The 21,554-nt window shown below is 34.9% G+C and overlaps 3 protein-coding genes across 5 annotated transcripts; 2 read left to right on the top strand and 1 right to left on the bottom strand.

The window, feature by feature from the left end:
- Positions 1-639: 639 nt before the first annotated feature.
- RB195_020744 (uncharacterized protein) lies at positions 640-5,815 on the top strand (the record flags this gene model as incomplete). 2 transcript variants are annotated; one of them, XM_064189187.1, is made up of 9 exons in its annotated part: positions 784-821; positions 904-1,054; positions 2,145-2,273; positions 3,399-3,473; positions 3,602-3,675; positions 3,746-3,884; positions 4,496-4,648; positions 5,537-5,687; positions 5,748-5,815. In XM_064189187.1, the coding sequence occupies 9 exons, from the start codon at positions 784-786 to the stop codon at positions 5,813-5,815; spliced, it is 978 nt and encodes a 325-aa protein (XP_064045068.1). The 2 variants fall into 2 exon arrangements, with proteins under 2 accessions (XP_064045067.1, XP_064045068.1); XM_064189186.1 differs by lacking the exons at positions 2,145-2,273; positions 3,399-3,473 and having other exon boundaries at positions 640-821.
- A 512-nt stretch (positions 5,816-6,327) lies between these two features.
- RB195_020743 (uncharacterized protein) lies at positions 6,328-8,945 on the bottom strand (the record flags this gene model as incomplete). Its single annotated transcript, XM_064189185.1, has 3 exons — positions 6,328-6,426; positions 6,592-6,745; positions 8,809-8,945. The coding sequence occupies 3 exons, from the start codon at positions 8,943-8,945 to the stop codon at positions 6,328-6,330; spliced, it is 390 nt and encodes a 129-aa protein (XP_064045066.1).
- A 3,522-nt stretch (positions 8,946-12,467) lies between these two features.
- On the top strand, positions 12,468-21,130 carry RB195_020742 (uncharacterized protein; the record flags this gene model as incomplete). Of its 2 annotated transcripts, XM_064189184.1 has the most annotated exons (14): positions 12,468-12,635; positions 12,732-12,842; positions 14,674-14,795; positions 14,855-14,919; positions 15,493-15,595; positions 15,653-15,764; positions 16,286-16,444; positions 16,502-16,603; positions 16,679-16,808; positions 17,282-17,386; positions 17,457-17,568; positions 17,670-17,775; positions 18,775-18,917; positions 20,998-21,130. In XM_064189184.1, the coding sequence occupies 14 exons, from the start codon at positions 12,468-12,470 to the stop codon at positions 21,128-21,130; spliced, it is 1,671 nt and encodes a 556-aa protein (XP_064045064.1). The 2 variants fall into 2 exon arrangements, with proteins under 2 accessions (XP_064045064.1, XP_064045065.1); XM_064189183.1 differs by lacking the exon at positions 20,998-21,130 and having other exon boundaries at positions 18,775-18,993.
- Between the last annotated feature and the right edge of the window lie 424 nt (positions 21,131-21,554).

Raw genomic sequence — 21,554 nt, 5'->3', positions numbered from 1 at the left:
AGCAAAAAAGCTAAACCTAAACTAATGAAGGTCCCATCTGAAAACCTCGTAGACACACTAGTAGAAGAGATAGATCCCTTGTTTTTTGATCCAATCAATACTTCGATTGTTCTTCGAATTCGAGACCGGCATGATACTTTTTATGAGTTCCGGAGCAACGAATAGATAATATCAAGAAAATTAACCGACCTTGAAAGTATCACTGTAGTTCCGTGAATAAGTAGGAACATTTAAGAACGAAAGTGTTCGATGAAAATTTCATCGTTTCCCATCTAAAATCCATCTTTTTGCCCTGTCGCCGTCGAACGAATATTTAAATTTTATTCCCTGTCAGAAAGCAATCTTGAAAAGACATTTATTTTAGTTTTTCCAAAGCCTCGATCGCCTTTTATGAAGAAGGGTTCTGCCCCGTAACAGCGCATTTGAAATCCAGGATGGAAACGTTCGTGACATTTGTTTCCCGTGAAGGAGACGCCTAACGTTCCTTCCTCGGCCATCTCTTCACTTCTTTTAAAGATCTCTTGTGCTCTTTTATAGTTTTTTTTTTCTTTACATCCTCCTACTTGAGGACAAATGTGCCAAAATTTTACCTTTTTTTTGAACTTCACTATTTAAAATTACATCTTCACATTGCTGCAGATGTTGTTGAACGTCACACACGATCCCGAAGCATACGTATACGAACCGTCCGATCTGATCGTATCCGTCGTCTTCAGCTGCTATATTTTCTACACAGCTGCAATCGTTCTCGGTATTCCCTGTAATGTTTTCGTTCTATTCAGGATGTGCCGATTATCCAGGAAATGTGCTGATATGTACAGGTACGGAGCGTACGGGCGTCTCCTGTGCTAATTGGCGTTACGTTCACATAGTATCTATCCATGAAATCCGTTAAATTTTCAGCAATGGTGTCGGTTTATGTCTTTTTGTGATGGCAATAGCTGATATCGGCTCATTATGTTCAATTCTTGTTCACTACATCCTTAGTATTCAAACAGAAACTCAGGTGGTGGCGGATTTTATTGGAAGAGATGCGGTAAACACTGTCTGCAAGGTGAATTAGTCATTTTCGGAGCATTATCCGATTAGATGTGGATTAGAGAATTAGAAAAACAAACATTGGGCAGGGAACCATTATTTGGTTATGACTATATAATTTCAAAAAACATATCATTTTTCTAGAAAAATGGGAATTCTAGATCTAATTTCTATTTTTGGAAAAATAAGATAAGTAATATAAGACCACAAATTCCGTCTCAAGAATGATAAATAATTTCAAGAAAAAATAAAGAAATGTTCATTCGGAAAAAAAAGATTAAAGATCCTTGTTATCGGAGAGATTTATTTTTTCTTTGATAGTCTTGGTCGATATTTCCGCTTTTCACGCTATTCCGACAATCTCCTACCTTCAGAAGGAGCTTCTCAAACAGAAAATTCTGGAAAAAACTAATTTGTGAGCTTTTCTACAAAACAAAAATTTGAAGAATTCTGCATCTTTCAACATTCAATTAAGCGAATTTCACATCTGACTTTTCTCAAAATTCAATTCGGTACCTTTGACCTCAAATCCAATTCAGTCAATTTTTTTATTTATTAGGGGTACCGAAGGTAAAGACCAAATATTTTCTTTGAAATGGGCCTTCATTTTTTTTGAAAACCATTGAAAATTGATTTTGAGACAGTACAGAAACAATGAAAAATTCTTTTAGCACATATAGTAAGTAATTTAGCATATGATTTATTTTTGAAAACATATATTATAGGATTTATTTTTGGAAACATATATTATAACATATTGTAACATATAGCATAACCGTATATATTTTAAGAAACGATATGTAGAACTAATTCGTCCACGGGAAAACGGGGGATTTTGACGTTTGTCCTCATTTCCCTTTTAGGTTCCTCAAGTTTCAGAGCCTTCTAGAAGTATTCCGTGTGGAAAAAAAATCTTCCACGTCATAGGCTCTGCCTCAAGTGTAAACAAAGTCGAGAACGGATAGAAAAATTATTTTCACAAACTAGCCAGTTCACGAATAGCTCTATAGTTTTTTCATACGAAAGAATAAAAGATGCACTTTTTACAAATAGCTCTGAAGTTTTACTTACTTTCTTCCTGAATAAAAAAAAGTTTTTTTTTTTAGATCACAACATTTTCGATGCACATTTCAACGTTTATTTCTATTTGGAGTTGGCTACTGATGTCAACATTACGATATTTATCCGTTTATCGACCACTACTTTATATTCGTCTTTGGAAATTCCCTGCAAAGGTATTTTTTCCTTTGTCCTGAGCTTTTTTTCTGTGCTTTTCAAAAGACCGCCCTCTCATCTTCTCATTTCCAACTGGAAAAAAAGTTGAAATAGCGGAAGAAAATTGGAAAAAATAGTTCGGTTCTGCAGTTGCGGACTCAAATAGCGTGGTGATACGAGGAAGACATGAGTTGGAGGATTATAATAATCCGTTACTCGGTTACCATCAGATAAGCACACAACATCCAGGTTTCGGGTACCGTATTCGCTGCAAAGTCATTCCAACGACTTCTCATCCATCTGGTATGAATATCCGGATCCGGAAAATGGAAAAAGTAGTTTTTTTCAGCGTTCTAAATCCACCCATTTTTCCCAGTCTTCTCTTCAATAGTCAAACTTCTGCAGAATTAAAAGTATTATTCGGTAAAAGTTCAATTAAGATTACTTCTCGATGGATTAAAGGATCTTGGTTGAAGAACACACAACTTCGATCGATTCGTTCCTTCTATCGATCGATGTTGGGTGTTGTACTTTTATTATCAATAATCTTCTGTGCAATACGTTCGAATGTAGTGTGTTGGGCCAAAGTGCATACATACTATGTCCTGTTGGACGTCTGTACCCTATCAGCTAATCGATGGGACGATAATCGATAGGGTTATGATGTCCAACATAACCAAAGAAGCTGATTGCTACGACTAGGTGTTTATAGTCGCCACCGTTTACCCGAACCTCTCCTTCTATGAGTAAAAAAAAGTGCATAATGAGAACAGTTTGCGATTTTTTGGAATTCTTTGTGGGAACTTTCACTTAAGCTTAAACTTAGGCTTTGCCTTCAACTTTAAAACAAAAAAAAATGGAGCTAATGACTTAACACGCTAGATAGTTAAGAAATCTCCTCAATAAAAAATAGCAGCAAGATTGAATTTTTCTTCATACTTCCTAAGAAGAATTTTTCTTTTATTTATTTTTCTTTTCTTTTCATTTTTGAGAGGAAAAAATTCGTGACAAACGTCTCAAAATTGAAGTAATACTGTATTTCGCGGTGTTTACCTACGAAGGATTAATTTTAAAGTCTAAAAAAAGTCTAAAAATGCTGTTCGGGACGTTGTGGATCATCTATTTTTGTGTATAAAGTAATTTAGGCGATGTTTACGGTGGTATGCGCGGCAGTGATATGCAATGCATGGCTGCTGGTCTCAGTGGAAAATAATCCCTCAGTGAGTTCTTGAATAATAATTCGTTATCCTCATGTATTGTTGTTTAGTTTTATATTACTATGCTATACTGAATGACGGATTTGTTTATACGTACACATACCAAAATCACATATGACTTTTTTTTGAAGGGAGGCTGTACGATGCGTTCACTTTTCAACAAACAACTTATAAACAAGATTTTCTTGTTGATTGAATGTTTCGGGTAAGAACTAGCGAATGATTAGGAATTAAATATGGATAATTTCGGGATGTGATTGATTTTTCTTTTCCAGATCATTCGTTATACCAACGCTTACGATCGTTTACGTGGACGCATCCGTGCTATTTGGGCTTTATTTTAAAATGAACAGCTTAAAATCCAAAGGAACGGACCTAAGGCGGAATGTTTCAAATGTTTCACCTCGACCGCATGTAAGTTGTGGTTTCGTCTATGAGTGAGGGAAAACCTCACTTTTTTTATTTCCGTAGTAAGATAGAGAAACCCTTAGAAAAAAATTATTCAGTTTATTATTTATTAATTTAAATAAATATAAAAAAAACTGTTAAATTTATTATAATTACTTAAGTTTTTAATTTTAAATTTCTTAAAATTATCCCCACAATTTATCCCTTTTTGAGGTAGGAGAGATCTAAAAAAAGAAGGAAGCTGAAAATGTCTTCAATTCAATTGAAAACTTGCAAATTGCGTATGCCAAATATTAAAATAAAATTCAATATTAATTCAAAAATTCTTACTTTCAAGGCATTTAATGGTATATATGTGAGATTGTTCCGGTAAACCTCTATTTAAGCCTCTAGAGATGGGGAAAAAGCTGAAAAGTCGGACAAAAAAAGGTCCCATGTAAAAAAAAACCTTGTGGGCACACCAATAGAAAACTTCCCTTAGTGTCCTTATCCTTTTTTCTATCCTTCCGGTGTCTATTCCTTAAAATTAAACAGTATCCAAGAAATTAATTGCGAAAATTTTAATCTCTACTACTACATACAGCCTTTCCTCCAAATTATTTGGTTTTTTTTTTCAGAGACACTCTTACTACCTATGGCGATGGCTCGTCATCGCCCTAATTGACGTAGGCCTTAACGCTCCGGAGAATCTTACACGTTTAGGATTAATACTCGGGATTATCGAGTACAGTGACAGTGAACTGTTCTATATATACCGAATTGTGGCTCAGGTATTTACTTTTCTTCTACTTTTTAGATTTTAGGTTTTAGTTTTTTGTAAATGGTTTCAAATCCATTTTCAAATTTAATTTTTTCTTATATGCAGCAATTTTTTTCGTGTATTTCATTTTAACAAATTTTTAACGAATCGATGATAATAAAAATTTGATGAGCCTTTTTATGTCAGCGCTCTTTTTTCTGCTTATTTTTTTTCTTTTCGCTCATTTTTATGTCGATATTGTTCCGTGGATTTATTAGTCCTAGATTTAATATGACCTTTAGGAGATGATTGAATTTTTAAGAAATTTCTATTAAAACTGTAAAAATAGAATTCGATTAGGTGATGTTGTTCTTTGTTGGTATTATCGCATTCACATTATTTGATGATATGCATATTTACTGCATATTTATTTTTCAATCCTCTTTAATCGCGATTTTTTTCTGGCACCAATATCGCATCGAATACATAAATCAGCATTTGCAGTTCTTTTCGCGTTTTCACGTCATGAAAAATTTGTATGAGGGGCAATTCTGGGGCGAATATTTACATATTTATAGTTGTTTTATTTTGTGTTGCCTTTTTAGTTTATTTTATTGCCATCTACCAACGAAAGATTTTAATTCATTTATTTATACCAATATATGTACTTTTTAGCTCAAGCGAAGCAACAAAAAGCACTAAACCTCGTTTATTTCCCGTATAGATTTTAAAAACTGAAAAAGTTATGTGGTAAAAATGGATGAAGCGATAAATATGTGGAAACAAAAAGTAGAAATTGAACTGAGCTTCAAAAAAAATAAATTATGCATCCGAGTGGTTGGATTTCATTAGTATTTCATCAAAATTTTTATTTCCATTCATAGGAAATTCCTACTCGTCCAGCATACAGTATTTTTAGGTACCGTATTATCTACAGTTCGGATTCAATGGTGTATATCTAGCGTTGTTCATCTACGACAAATCAACTCGTCCAGCAGCAAGCCGACGAGTTATCGAAAGTGCGAGCGTCGATACTCATCACCTCACCGATAGGCAACGTGAGGCTCAAGGTCCCTCTCCTAGAATCTCATAGATTACGCACACGATAACGTTATAGGGGAATTTTTTAGGTCTAGTAATAGTGGAGCACAATTCCCTGTGCGATTCTGGAATCGAAGATGAACCGTGTCGTGTGTAAAAGGTCCTGCTGTTGCTGCCACGATTCACATAACGGACGGAGTTTTTTTTTTCTGAGATCTCTGCAGTTTTTTCTTCTTTTCGGGATAAATATGTTTATCCTCATGGATCTCTCATTGTTCGGGTGATTTTAATTTGTATAATGTCATTTTCTATTCTATGCTCATTGTGTTTTTTCTCATTGATTTTATGTCGACGGTATATATTTAATAAGAAATTTTTATAATGTTATTTTGTAAAATTCATTTAAATGTGAAATTTTTTGAATAAAAGTGAAAATCGTCACGTATTAAAATTTTAATCATGTAATATCAATAATAAATATTAAAAATAAAAAATAAATAATATAATATAATATAATATAATAAATTAATTATCAATTATATTACATTATTTGTTTAAAAAATATTAAATTAATAAAAAATTAAAATTATTATTAAGTTAGATTATTGTTAAAAATAAAAAATAAGTAATACAATAAACAAATAAATAAACAAATAATAAAAGTTACAGTTATAGTGTCTGGCGCTCAGCAATCAATCCGCTTGGGACCTTCGCCGCCACGTTAACTTCAATTCCGGATCGTTTGAGGTTCACGAACGTGTAACTGGCCTATACAATGACTTGCAGGGATAGCCAATGTGTCACGTCAGTGTTTTTATCCTTCCAGACAAGTCAGTGGTACCAATTCGTCGACCGCGGAGGGGTGAAAGGCTTGGTGAGCACTAGGGCGGATTCGAACCTCCGATCGATTGTGCAGGAATCGGAACCTCTAACCGACTGCACTACACCCGTCCCTAATAATAATAATAATAATAATAATAATAATAATAATAATAATAATAATAATAATAATAATAATAATAATAATAATAATAATAATAATAATAATAATAATAATAATAATAATAATAATAATAATATAACAATACTATTATTATAATATAACAATACTATTATTATAATATAACAATACTATTATTATTAATCATGTCTTCAAATAACTTATAGAGAGATTCGAAGGATTCGCACTGGCTGTAAAGTAGAGTATTTTGCTAGTAGGATTTTATGTCAGATTAAAGAAGATAAGTACTCGCGAATGGGTTTTCCTTTGAGTTTGCTTATCGCTTGGATTTATTCCATAGGATGATGGGGCTTTGAGAGTATAAATTACTGATTTCATTGAATTCCCAGGCTCTAACGAAGACGATGACGCCGAAACGCTAGTTCTTAGTAAAAATTAGTACCAAATCCTAGCTACAGCTCATGCGAACCAACGAAAAAACACTGAGCTTCGATTATTTCAGGTATAGATTTTGAGAACTGAAAAATTATGTGGTTAAAATGAATGTAGTGGTAATTATGTGAAAAAAAGTAGAAATTTAATTGAGCTTTGAAAAAGTGAACTATACATGCGAGTTTTTGGAAGACATCCTACAAAATGGATAAAGCAAAGGACACAGCATTTATGGGGACGCCACTATGGGTTCGAGTTCAATTTGAAGGCATCACCCCACAAATCTGAGGTGGTGCGGGTTTCAAGTGGGTTATGCCTATACGTAGATTTTGAGGAGGAGGGTGATCCCGTCCATTTCTTCCTAATTGCTGTGAAAAAAAAAACGGCGCGGAACATGCGGCGCGTACACAAGGCTGGCGCGCTCAAATCGAACTCGTTGTAGAAAATAGCGCGTCGCGTCGCAACGCTCGAACCCACATCTTCCGGGCTGTTTTTTACGACAATTAGGAAGAAATGAACGGAAACACCCTCCTTCCCATAATCTACCACCCCGTCTAGGCACCTGAAACCCGCACCGCCCCAGATTCGTGGGGTGATGCCTTTAAAACTGTCCTAAGTCTATGAACGCGTGTGCAGCCTTACAAGAGTCTGCCGGGACGAATCAATGAGTCAAGTCAGTGTTTTTCCTCCTTGACAAGTATGGTTCCTCTTTATCGACTCCGTAGATGAAAGGAAAGCCCTGAGGACGAATTACGGTGGCTTCGAAACCGTTTCAAACCACTGTTGAAAGTGTTAACAATTTAATCTTCAAGTTTTCATTTCACCGAAAGTCGAGTCTATTTTACTTACAACTTTGGAATTCCCATATTTTAACTTTTACAGTGTGATGAACCAAGTCGTTTACAGTAAAAGGGAAGATAGAAGGCTACTTTGATAGGAAAGTGCAACTGCAAATTTATAGTAGTGATTTAGAAAAGCACATTGAACAGAAAAAGAAATATAAGAGATGGCACGAATTGTGGTCAGAGAATGATGCTTCCTTTGGCAGAAAAAAAAAATCCAAGAAGTTTCTGCAAAGAGAAGTTGTAAAATCACGTCATTTGTAGAGGGGTTCAACGAGAAAATTGGGATGCCTAACTTATGACGTTTCCGTTGAAAAATTTATATTTTTCATAGAAATGGAAGAAATAGAAAATACGTTTTTTTTATATTTTATTCTATGTTTTTATTTTTATCTCAGTCTTTTTTCTTATTTATTTGTTTTTTACGTTTAATTATTTTATTCCATATTATTCTATATTATTCTATATTCTATATGATATATTTTTCATAGAAATGGAAGGAATAGAGAAACACGTTTTTTCACACAATCAGTAAGAAAAACGGAAAGATTATTTAAGGATTGTCTTTTTTTTGCCACAACCTCAGTTTATTTTTAAAAGTTTCGAAAAAGGAACGTGAATGGAGAATAATTAACAGGACATGGTTAAACCAGCTTCATTGATATTTTTTAAAAAAAAAATTCAGTAAATTCAGGAAAAAACCAAACTTCTCACTAGTTATTATAGAAACTATATTTTCGCTGATTAATTTTTTACTGAGATTAGATATAAAATTGCTTAAATTTCTTGCGTTTTTTTCTATTGATATATTTATTTCCCAATGTAAAAATTCTGTCCATGTTCACTTCAACAGTGGACGGACATTTTCAATTTTTCATTTCCACGATAATATAATTTTCATCTTACGGACGCCACCAATTAACCGTTGTGACGGTGAACTGCGAGGAGTCTTCAGCGTTTGAATGCGGTGGAGGTTCGAATGAGGTCATTCTGTCCGCGATTGTTTGCGATTCTCGCTCAATTTCATTCATGTGAAGACTCTTCTCAATCATCTTCCCAGTGCATTCATCCACAATTTACCCTCATTACGTATGCCTGTCGCTTTTTCTTTGTACATCACTCCAAATGACACCACTGTGAAGCGCATGGTCCTTTTTTTGTTTTCTTTCTCATCTCATTCACTTCAGAAAATTCTTTCGTTGAAACTCATAGAAAGGAGGAAAATAGAAAGAAATAGAAATGAGGACTAGTTAAGGAAAAATCAAAAGATAAACCAACAGATCATTCTTGTTTTTTTTTTCATAAATTCTTAGAGGTTTCGAGAAATTTAACAAAATCACTGAAATTTTTGTCGTTAGAACGAGCGATTGGAAACTATACGGGACATTTTTGGATGTTTTTCTTAGAATTTTGGGACTATCGAAATTTCCTAAAAATGAAGAGAAAAAGGAAAAGAAGCTGAGTTCCACTATATGAAATCACACACACACACACGAATTCTTCCCGTTCTATCTCTTGTCCAGACGAACAATAACCGGCTGATTTCTTTTTACTGTTACAGTATTACTCTACGATAAGATAGAAATGTGTCCTTTTTTTGGTGATGTTATTTTCTTCACCAGGTTAATTATCAGTAGACGAACTGTGACTGAACTCTTTGAGTGTTGATTGACGTTTTACTGTATTGGTCGCGTCAATTTTTGTCATTGAAAATGTTATCAGACGATATATTGACGGCGTTGAAAAAAAAAGAATCAAAGAGAAAATTAGATTTCTTAAATGAATCTTCGTGGATTCATTTCAGAAAAATTATTGTAGCAGGATCGAATCAGAACCAATGTTTCGTTCTATTTCAAGCATAGAGGTCTATCATAAGCATGAGAAACGTTCACAATTTTTTTAAGGAGGGAAAGGAAATTTTTTTTCACTGTGCTTGAACAAAGCACCTGGTTCTGAGTTCGTATTTTCCAGAAGTCAAATGATAATCCTAGTGGGGGTTCAAGTGATAAACCGTGTAATATATTCCATGATTTTTATCCGAATGCAGCAAATAATTCTTCTATGTGCATTACTCTTTGCTTTTTTTAAATAAATTTTCCGTGAAAATTTAAAATTATTCTCCTATACCATTCATTTTGGTGTGAACTCTTTTTTGTCGTCCTTTTTCTGGAATCGCAAAAAAATGCATAAAGGTTTCAATGAAACTAAGTGATGGGACCAAAATCGAACTCTTTTCATTACGAAATGATTCCAGAGTGAACGACCAGAACTTTGAAAAGCGCTCGAGAATACTTTTCGAGGACAAATTCCCCCAGACCTAAACCTAAACCGCTGAGTTTGACTGCGACAGCGGAATTAGCGTTGCCTTATCGATTAGTTGTTGACCTCGAGGTGAGTGAGATCCCGATCCTCGGCCGATTCCCAATCTCGTTAACGCGTAACGGATGTATTGTGTCACAGGGAACAGTTTGGATCGTTTTTTTTTTCGTCAGGTATTTAACAAAACCGGTTTTTGAACGAATTCTAGTCTTATGGACCCTATTATTTTGAATTGTGATCACAAGAAACCCGTTGTAGCCTGTGTTTTCCTCAATCCTGATTCCTGGTTTCTGATGGAAATAAATTTTCTAGCGGAATTTGTATTTTATATATTCTTTGAAATCTTGGAGCGAGTTCTCAGTGCAAGGTGTCGTACAAAATTGACGAAATTTGTGACCTTCCCTACGTTGTCGTTGTTTTCGCAACCTTTGAACCTCTACTCAACCAACTTCGGATTCTTCCTTTACTTTCTTTTAATCGAATTCTTCCTTCACTCTTCTAATCGATGTACATTAGAAATTTCAGTAAATTTATAGTATTTTCTTCGTGGATTACTTTGAATACAACTGCTAAATGGTTTGAGGACACCACTACTGTAGAAGTTGTTTGTTTACCTTCCATGTCTCTCTCACACACTCTATTAATTCGTTTCTTCAGGAAGTACTAAGAACTGGTTCTTATTCAGTTCAGTGCGCTGAAGTGGGATGATTGAAAAATAACACAATTACTTTGGTCTGCATCCAGCATTCCTCTCTCTCTCCTTTGTTTTTATTGTGGAATATTTATTGTGTTCTATCTCTAATTTTTTTTTTGCACCGAATAATGTAATCATTTGTAAAGTTATGGCAATAATTTTTCCTCACCGATAGATGTCTTAAGTAGATTTTTTAAATCGATGTCGGAAAATATTTAAGGTACTGGATCCATTCAAGGATTTTGAGAACCACTGATATTTTCATGTTAATCACTGACGATTGCTAGAAATAAAGGCATGAGTCACTTTGAATGGATTCTTCTTATTTAAGAAGAAAAACCACATTTTTGGATAGGATAATAGAAAAAGAATTTTATTCTGGAATCAGATCGAATCCTTAAACTCTTAAGGATTAAATCCACTTGTTTTTATCTTCTAAAGGAATGCACTAAACGATTTCTCTAGACGACTTGACCTTGTCATGTTATCAATCGACTGATCGATACGAAAACAACGTATTTAGTGGTCGATTCGTTATCAGCACCCGTTTCCTCAACGTTTCACTTTTTTTCCTCGATTTAATTGATGATCCTTTCCTGGTTCCTTGTGGTTTTTATGGTGTTTTCTTTGAAATTTCGTTTTGCCCTCGTAGACTCCCTTTTTACAGGCAGTAAACACCTAATTTCCATTGGAATCAGATTCAGAATCAGATTCAATCAGAATTATTATTGTTTCTATCAGTTATACCTACAAATTAGAATTTTCCTTCTGATTCTCTGGATTCTGTCATTTACTTTGCGTAATCAGTCGATATTTCCTATTTAATTGATTTTTATATATTTTAGATATTTTCTATTTTCTCATCTACTCTGATTCATCTTTTTTTTGCTCTTACAAATTATTTTCTCGAAAAGTGAGCCGATTAAAATTTTGTTCCGTAATATTTTTTCTCGAAAAAATACTGCCCAGTTGGAGAATTTTTTAAAAGTGTTGCATTTATGTATACCATCATGCTTCTGAGATATGTTTCTACTTAAATCTATTCATTTATCTACCTATTTGTATATTTATTTGTTTATTTATCAATTTGTTTATTTGAAATCAATGAATGATGTAACATTTTTCCAAAAAAAAAAAAAACAAACGTTTGACCAAAGTACACTTCGAACAGGAATTTTTAAGAGAGCAAGTTTGGCGAACCTATTTAAGCACCTGCATTTTTGTTTTTACTTGCTTTCTGTCCCAATTAAGAAGATTAATTGCCGAAAAATATTTATTCTTTTCCATATTATTAACTAATTAATTATTCTATAATAACGTCAACTATGGAAAAAATAAAGAATAGAATCTGCAAAAAAAGTTGCCCTACAAAGTCAAAGATCAAAAATCCAGACGGTGTTGCCACTTCAATGGAGGAGGGTACATTGAAAAATTTCCTATCGTCGGGCCAATTTTCTCGGAACCCTTTCACCGTTGCTTATGTTCAAATTTGGATATCGCTTATTTTTACACCGTGAGTATAATTTTGCTGCTATGACGTCATTTTACCGTAAACCTTCAGATGCTTCTCGCCATCATCGTCGCCATCGTTGGCGTCGCAAATTCGGCAAAAGTGCTACTTATGCCAAGCATCCTTTATCCAATGCATGGATATACAATGAAACATCTTGCTGATGAATTAGTTCGGCGAAAGCATGACGTCACATGGCTGGAGTATGGACCAACACAGGTTTGAGAGTATTTCCGAGCTTTTCCTTTCTTGTCGCCTAGTTCCAGAAGAGGATTTCAAAATTTGAATCATCCAGAGAGAATGTTTGATTTTTAGTCAAAAATATCACTTAAAAAAGGAGTCAGAAGATTATATTGGCCTGTACAATTCGATGATCAGACGTTGACCGATATATACGTACATCGGAATCATTCTAGTCATAGTGAGGTAAATTACTCAATTATTTTTCACATTTTTTTATTGTTCCGGGGAATCAGTTGTGGAAATTTACAGGGGAGTTAGTTGAGGTCTTATTCTCTACTTTTTTTTCCCGGAAATCTTATTTAGAGATGCAGATTCACAGAGCGCCTGGAAATTGTTCTGGAGGAACATGGAGTTCTAAATTTGTTAATTCGTTAACAAAACTTTTCCAGCGCAACATATTCTGAGCACTGACTGCGTTCAAGAGCAGAAACGCAAATTTTTTTTCTAATTTGGGCAAGGTAGAGGAAAGAAACAGCGCGTGCTCGGCGAGTAAAGGGACTGCTTTGCCGCGCCCGCGTCGCGGTACGCTGGTTGAACATATTTGGTGACGACTATATGTAATGAACGTATTGTACAGTAGAGATAAGTAACAACGTCAGTCCGATACGTTCCTAAATTTTTGTTGTTTTCTCCCACTTTTTCGCTCCTTCGAATCCTTTAAAGGATATGTTGTCAAAAAATAAGAGCATCAGAACTATAAGAGCAAAAAAAAATTGAAGGTAGGATGCTTTCAATCTGATTACTCACTGGTAATAGTACTAGTAATTGTACATCACGATAAAATTTCATAACAAGATTTGCCATTAATTATAACTAAAGAGCACAGGATTATTCCAGATCCAAGGCGACCTGAATAGATTGTCCAAATACAGATTTTTCTCGAAAAGAATGGTTCTGACTGCGGTTGAATGGAGAGTTATCTGCTAAAACTATTACCTTTTCCAGTTTTTGTCGTTTACCAAAAAAAAGGTACGGTAAGAAACGTTGACATCCGTAGACACGGACGTCATGTAGTTGTTTTCACAAGGACTATGCGCACTTTTGTACTGATCCTGGATTTGATCAAATTGTTCTGTCTGATCTGTTAGTGATTTTTGCCAATAGATCACTTAATGTGAATCAAACGGTTAAAAACTATTTGAACCACCTTTTTAACTCTTTTTAACTCGTCGGAGCAGTAGAATTTAGCAGATAAGAGGGGACGAGGATTATCGAGAAAATCTTCCTTGCCGTCTAATTCACGTTGTGTTCACATTATCAAAAAAAAAGAAGAGCATCAAAACAATCGAATTAAAACGTCACCGCCTCAATCGTAAATATGTCTACACTAAAACACTGTTTTCGTTTCCGGTGACGTAAAGTTGACAACATCTGAAAATTGCAATTTTACAAATTTGTAATTCCATGTTTACCGCTTTCTCGCTGGCTCATAAAAGTGGCTCGAATGGATTTGGAGCAACGACGAGGGGTTCCACATCGTCTGCAGTGTGTCGATAGTTTGACGCCGCCCCACAGCAACCAAACCTTCCACTCCTCCATGGTCGCTTTTGGTTGGTACGTCTGGTTTGAAAGGAAGAAAGGTCCAGAATTGACATATCGATTGACCTTGCCGGTCCTTCTATGGGTCCCATACGTTCGCAGTTCATAAGTCTATGCGACTAGAATCGAGCGATTCTGTATTGAAGTCGAACGCTTCAGCGAATCCGAAAAAGTTTGACCAAAATTTTCTTTCTTTCGTCCTTTCTCATCGTTTTGGGATAAATCCTGTGGAAACTCTACAGCAAAGTTGAAATAAAGGATGAAGTAAAGTATGGACCTGTGAACCCCGGAGGGATGAAAGGTTGGTACTAGGGCGGAATCGAACTTCTGGTCGATCACACTGCAGCCACAGCGGAACCTCTTACCTACTGCGCTACACCGCTCCGAAAAAAGTTGAAATATGGGAGCAAAAGTAGTACGGTACTGGCGATCATGTTTCAGACGTCTTTGAATACACAATGCCTATCCAACCTAGATCTGGGACCCAAATTTTGACCTACCAAATGAGCAAACGACAGCGTGGTTGGCTTCAGTGAGATTATGTGATCGACTGTTGGCCAAGAATAAAAGAAAATTCGACGATCTCGCTAAGGAGAGGTAAGCCCCAAACTCCTCTTCCTCATAAGGGTCAAATATCTAGTTCCTCTACTTTTTAGATTTGATACTGTTGTGGTTGATGACCTCTACAATCCCTGCGGTTTGCTACAGGTAGCATTAAAAGGTATGTATTGGACTATTTGCAACTTAGTTCTAGATTACTGTATTAGTTAGTACGGTGATTCTCAAGGAAATAATTCTGGATTGAAATATCTTTCTAATCTCTAATGCAATAAAATAAAAATATATAAATAATAAAATAATAATAGTAAAAATAAAATGACATAATAATATAATACTAAAAAATGGTAATAAAAAATAATAAAATATTGTTCTTTCTGAATTAAGATATTTTTCTAATTGATAACACAATAAAACAAAAATAAATGAATAACAAAATGATAATTATAATACGATAATAAAATAATATAACAATAGTAAAATAATATAATAATAATAAAATAATAATAATAAATAATAAAAATATTGTTCTTAGCATCTTTAATTAATATGACTAAAATTATAAAAAAAAATCATATAAAGTTATAAATTATATGTAAGAAAAAATTATAAAAAGAAATATATAAAAAGAATTTTTAAAAACTATAAAATTATAAAAAGAAATATTATAAAAAATTACAAAAATTAAATAAATTATAAAAAGTTTTACCTCGATGTCATAATTTTATCGTTTAAGGTTCTGTCTACATCTACTGGAGTATGACTTCACTGAGGACCGAATCTGCATGGGCAAATCAAAGCCCGTCGCCTCCGAGTTACTTACCTGTACCGGGCACAAAGTAAGTGCAAAGTAGGATCATAGGATCGGATGGATCTTGCGAAATTAAAATTTCCAGACTCACAGATGATCTCACATTTTTCGAGCGAACATTTAATCTAATCTCCTACCTCCGTGCTCTATACATTCATCATCATATCGTATTGCCTCGGATCGATGCTGTTTTTCAGGTGGGGGTGAATTTTTGTTGGGATTGTTTTTTTGATGAATATTTCCAGAACGTGTTTTTCCCCTTGAAAAATGATAGCTGCAGTGAAGGACTTAAAAATATTATAGGTTATAAAAGATAATATAGGACAATATTTTTTTCCCTGAATTCCTAAAATACTTGTAGAAATAACGAAACGTTAAAATCTGTAGAAGAAATTCCTTCTCTTTTCATTCTAATGTTACAGCTTCTCGAAATTTTTTTTTTGAAATTTTTTTGAAAGCGACAATTCTACAGTACCCTTATCACAACCAGCCATTTCCCTAAATCTGCAACAGTAAAGAACTTTTTTCGGGATACTCTTCGAGTACTACGACAAGGAGAAAAGAGGGAATTTTTCGTACAGGCTCTAAACTTTTGGTATTTCTACAGTTCTGTTACTGTTCGAAAGCACTAAAGCAGAATTTCTGGTGCATTTGCACTTGGGTGTAGAAAATGTTGAAAAAAAATAGAAGTAAGATAAAAATAAAATATTTATTTCAGAAACACTATCCTGGAATTGCAACAGCTTTTGACATTGAACGAAATGCGTCAATAAATTTTGTGAATAACCCGCCTATATTCGATTTTGCCAGACCGTACATGCCAAGGGTGAACTTCGTTGGAGGACTACATTGTCGAAATGCGACCGCTCTCGGTGGTGTGAGTACGGTAAGGGACTTCCACAGGGACGGGAAATGTAAGGATATTCCCGTTAAGGCGGTCAGCAATTTCGTTGAAGCAGCTAATGATGAAGAAGGATTCGTGCTTATCACTAGTGGATTTACAGCTCAATGGGAAAAAGCACCAGAATGGGTTAAGGTGAGCGTACATAGCGTGGGTAATTCCTTCAGTTTCTTCCGGGGATAGCGTAATTTTAAAGTTCCCATTTTTAAGGATACGTATTTGGGAACGTTTCGTGCGTTGCCGCACGTACGATTCGTTTGGCAGTACAATGGCGACCCAATCCCACATCTTCCTCCGAATGTTTTCACGCAATCCTGGTTACCTCAACAGGATCTTTTAGGTTTTGAATTTTTTTTTACCTATTATGAGTTCCAATTTTTCCCTTTATTTTTTTTGGTTGCAATTTTGGTTCCTTAGAAAATTTCTGGCTAAGTATATGGATTCTACAACAAACGAGGATGGTTTCTTTTTCTACCTTTTTAAAAATATTCGTTAGATCTCATGAAAATATTCCTAAATCTCTTGGAGGTCATCCGAAATCCAGAATCTTTTAGATTTTGAATTTTTTTTCTTATTAAAGGTCCCAAGTGTTTTCGTTTCACTGCTGTCATCTTGAGTTTTTTTAAATAAAATTTGTGCCTATTTATAAATTCTAGAACTTAATTAGACTTGCTAGACTCTAAAATAAATAAAAACAAAAAAATAAAGAAAATCTAAAAAATAAAGTAGTTGAAGACTCCACTTTTTTCATCTTATGGAAATATGAAAATAAATGTGAAATGTGAAAATATTCATCTTATGGATCTTTTGAAGGTCATCCGAAATGCCGCGTACATATTTCACATGGTGGCCTCAACAGCGTTATTGAATCTGTATGGCATGGAGTACCAACGATCGGTGTTCCACTTACTGTTGCTGGTGTGCTTTGTTTACTAAATATTTTCATTCCCCGTTTTGTGGATATGGGGAATAAATGCACTTCTTCCAGGCTACGATAACCTGCTAAGAATATCGGCACGAGGAGCTGGTCTACTTATCACTAAAGATGAACTTAGTCAAGAGAAACTGCTGTGGGCACTTAAAGAAATACGTAGAAAGACGTGAGTTCAATTCTGGAAAGGAATTCTGGAAAATCTTGGAATTCTGGCGTTTTTTGCTTGAATTCTGGTGTTTCCGAAAAATGTTGGTTCGTTTTTTTTAGGTACAAGGATGAAATGTTGGTGTTCCAAGATATGTTACGTGACGTACCGTACTCTGAACTTACACATGCAGCGTTCTGGGTTGAGTTCATCGAAAGGCATCAAGAGGTTCGAGGACTTAATTACTTGGAAAAAAATCAATTTTTTTTTGATAATCGTAGAGGTTTTTTGCTCTGCCATTGCTTAAGTTTAACTGGAACTGAGAGTTAAAAATTTTCTCTTGGATCCTGTTAATAATCCCAGCTTATTTATCGTGATTCTTTTCGTCTACATATATCGTTTTTTTTACTTTTTGGAGACATTAGCGGGCAGAATTACCTCATTGAATCGATAATTGATGAAAAATCAAGTCGTCTCCGGTCACGCCCGCCGTAGTCGCGGTTTTTTTGTGGTCGAGAGGACCCTTTCATATCCTTTTTGCATGGAAAATATCGGCTACGGTGATCCTCTATCACAGAAACGTGAACTACCACAGTATATTTTTCTGGTTTCTGGATACGGGTGTTATCGTTTTCCACGGTTACAACAATCAAATTTTTCCTGGTTTATAATCATCGTTGAGGTTTCGATCTGACGTTCTTATTAGGAACATCCCCGTATTTTCCCGTAAGATCTTCTGACTTAATTACTATAATTGTTATAAGTTTATCTTGGTGGGTGTAGCGCAACTGGTAAGAGGTTCCGATACGACTGCTTAGTCGATGGTTCGGAACCGCCTCGAAGCCATCCAAACCCTTTCATCCCTCCGAAATCGAGAAATTTGTTTTGGACATGTCTGGGAGAATAAAAAAACACTGACTTCATTCATCGTCTAGCCCCAGCAGGTCATGGTATAGGCCACACATCCTCGTTCGGATGTTCGATATTCCGGTTCGTGAAACTTCAAAAAATTTTTCAATTCTAAATTGAAGTCGAACGCTTAGTCCTATCCTAAGGTCATTGACTACCGTAAGAACCTGATCTTTATCCTTAACATCTATCCTATCAGATCCATTCTTTTATTCAACGCTTTAATTTAATTTTTGATTTTCTTTTTATTTTTTTAATTCTAATTTTAATCAACGAAAACGAATCAACGTACACTCAATGAAAGTCTGGATTCTTTAGGTGCCACACGCGCGTTCAGGAGCGGACAAGCTGAACGTCTTCCAGTATTTCCTCATCGACGTTATCCTCTTTATGATATCTGTTCTATTACTATTTTTCGCCACTGTATACTTTGTTATTAGAACAATGTTCAGAGTAATTAGGTACGTAATTACGTATCCATTTAATAAGTCACAAAATTTGTCTGCCAAACAGATGAACGGGAAGAAGAAAAACTAGTCTTAGAAATTGTTAGGGGATGCTTTAGGATTTTTCTGCTTGATAACTCTTTCTACATAACTGTATAATATTTTGAGGAGCTTAGCTGTATGTAACTCTAAATAAATGATTATTTTTATCGATTGGATACAAAGAAATGATCATTTCCTTTTTTTTTGGAAAACGCTAGAACAGAGCCAAAGCAAAAAAAAAAGAAAAGCATTGACGGAGTAAAGAAAATAACCACAAAAGAGGAATAAGTCAAAATTTTTACTTGAAATATTTCTGCCACCTAAAAATGAACTGTTTTCTTTTCACTACTAAAAAAACCAAGAAGTTACTGACCCTGTGATTTCTTCATTGGTGGAAAAGTCTCCGAAATTCACCGATCCCAGCGTTTTTTTTTCACAAATGTTTGTATTTTCACAGCAAAGCAGATTTCCCCCTGATTTCCGTTAGTGATTAATCCGAGAGCAGATAACGCAGGGTAAATGATCTTCCCCTCGTCTCCTGAGTCAGCCGTCTGTTTATTTCCGTCGCTTGTGGTTGTTATTCCAAAGTCACAACATCCCGCTAGACGCTTCTTCTTTTTGCATAACATGGGAGTTTCGTAAACATCGCTAGTCACGGAACGGATGCTCCTGGATAAACATTTCCGGGTGCAGCTTCGCGCAGATCGCTTTTGTGATGTTAAGGACGATTATTTATGAAGAGGTTATGGAGAGGTTCGGCTACCTTTGGGTTCTCGCTGTTGTTTATTTCAAGTAGTTGTTCACTTAGCGCAAATAAAAGTTGAAATTACTAAGGATATAGAACACAAAACCCCTTCCAAAAATGCTATTCTTAAAATTTTTTGGAATGATTTAAAAAAAAAACTGCTAAATATAATATAAGCAAAAAAATTATAATTAATATAATATAAAATAAGTATATAACCATGAGCAATATAGTAAAAAAAATTATAAAATTAAATTATAGTTAATAAAGTATAAAATTGACGAATATAATATAAATACAAATTCACATGGTGATAAGAGAAGAAGGTAGACAAAGGTTTAAAAAATAATTTTTTAGTCAAACAGTCTTTCAAAACTTCCAATAAGACCTATTAAAAAATGTTCAGAAGGAAAAAATACCTATGCTTAATTTTATGAAGTGACTTCATAAACAAATTTACACACGTAATCTACTGCATAAACAGTAAACAACTATATAAACAATTAATAGAGGACTTGTGGCAGTCTATCAATACATAAATAACAGAACACATAAGACAAGCCATGTGATTACCTTTAATAGGTTTTTTCAAGATTTTCTGTTCTTAAGAGGCACAAAATTCGCTCTGAATTACCTCAGTAAATCCCTATAAACACGTTGCTTTTCTCTTTCTAGGATTTGGTTTTTGAATTTTCTGAATACGGTAGGAAAAAGACTCACTCTTCTCCCTTCCTCTACAGCCACCTCATATTATTCTTCCTCTTTTTTTCTTCCTCTACGGCTACCTCATATTTATCGCTAAAGATTTATAATTAACTATTTGAGGTCTCTACTAGAAAAAAAGAAACTACAACTACTACTACTAGAAAGAAAAAGCAGGAAGAAGACTCCCTCTTTTCTTTCTTGGAAGAAGCCAAACTTGATCACAATTTTAAAAACTTCCTTAATAACACAAGGCGAATCACAGTCGCCTCGTGTTTATCACGGAAATCTCAGCGTTAATCATTTGAAGTCTTTCTTTATTTACTTATTATATTTAGGATTTGCTTGTGAAAAGGGAGAACACAATTTCTTTTTCCTCTTCCTTTTTTTTTGTTATTTCCTCACTATTCTAACAAAACAATTTTAAAATTTCGGTTGACTAGCGATTTTCTTGCCATGTACCCATCCTGAATGTCGGTGGATTGGATAGCGATCAATTTTGCTGGAGGATTAAAAACGATTGTTTGAGCCTCGGATGCCCCGATTTTGAGGTTGTGAGGAGGAGGATATAATCACTTTTTTCCTTTTGTGGACTCTTGTTTTCAGCGTTTCTTCGGCATCAGAATACGGTGAATCCCCAGCAGCTTGCAGTAGACACGGATTGCAAGCTGCAAAATCCAAGAACAACCAACCGCACATGCTGGAGCGCTGCAAGTTCACCGCTATCAATACAGCATAAGAAATATCGACAGATTGAACCACAAACAGACGGATTCAAAACCAAAGCACACGCGGAACTACCGTAATCTTGCTGGATTTGTTCGGATTTTGCAGATAAAACTTAATAGAATGGGGAAAATAATTCAGATAGCGGTGAAACGACCCGAAGTCCATGATATTGCGCTATACATTGCGGTTGCGCTCAAAGTGGGACCTTCCCTAGCCTCAATTGGTTACTTACTCATCGCTGTTTTGTGAGCGGAGCTAGCATAGGTCCCACCTCGAGAGCAATATGTGTACAATACATCATACGTAACTCCATCATATTTGGGAAAGGGAGGGGATGGCGGGGTCGTTTTGACTCAGCTGTACGGGTTAGGAGAGGAGCAAAAGAGTCCTCACATCTACAAGATCGTGGGAAAATTTTCAAAATGATACCTGAA

Source organism: Necator americanus, chromosome II (genome assembly GCF_031761385.1).
Source record: "Necator americanus strain Aroian chromosome II, whole genome shotgun sequence".
In the NCBI taxonomy this organism is placed as follows: Eukaryota; Metazoa; Nematoda; class Chromadorea; order Rhabditida; family Ancylostomatidae; genus Necator; species Necator americanus.
The sequence above is the reverse complement of the archived record's forward strand: the minus strand, read 5'-3'. Positions and strand labels throughout refer to the sequence as shown.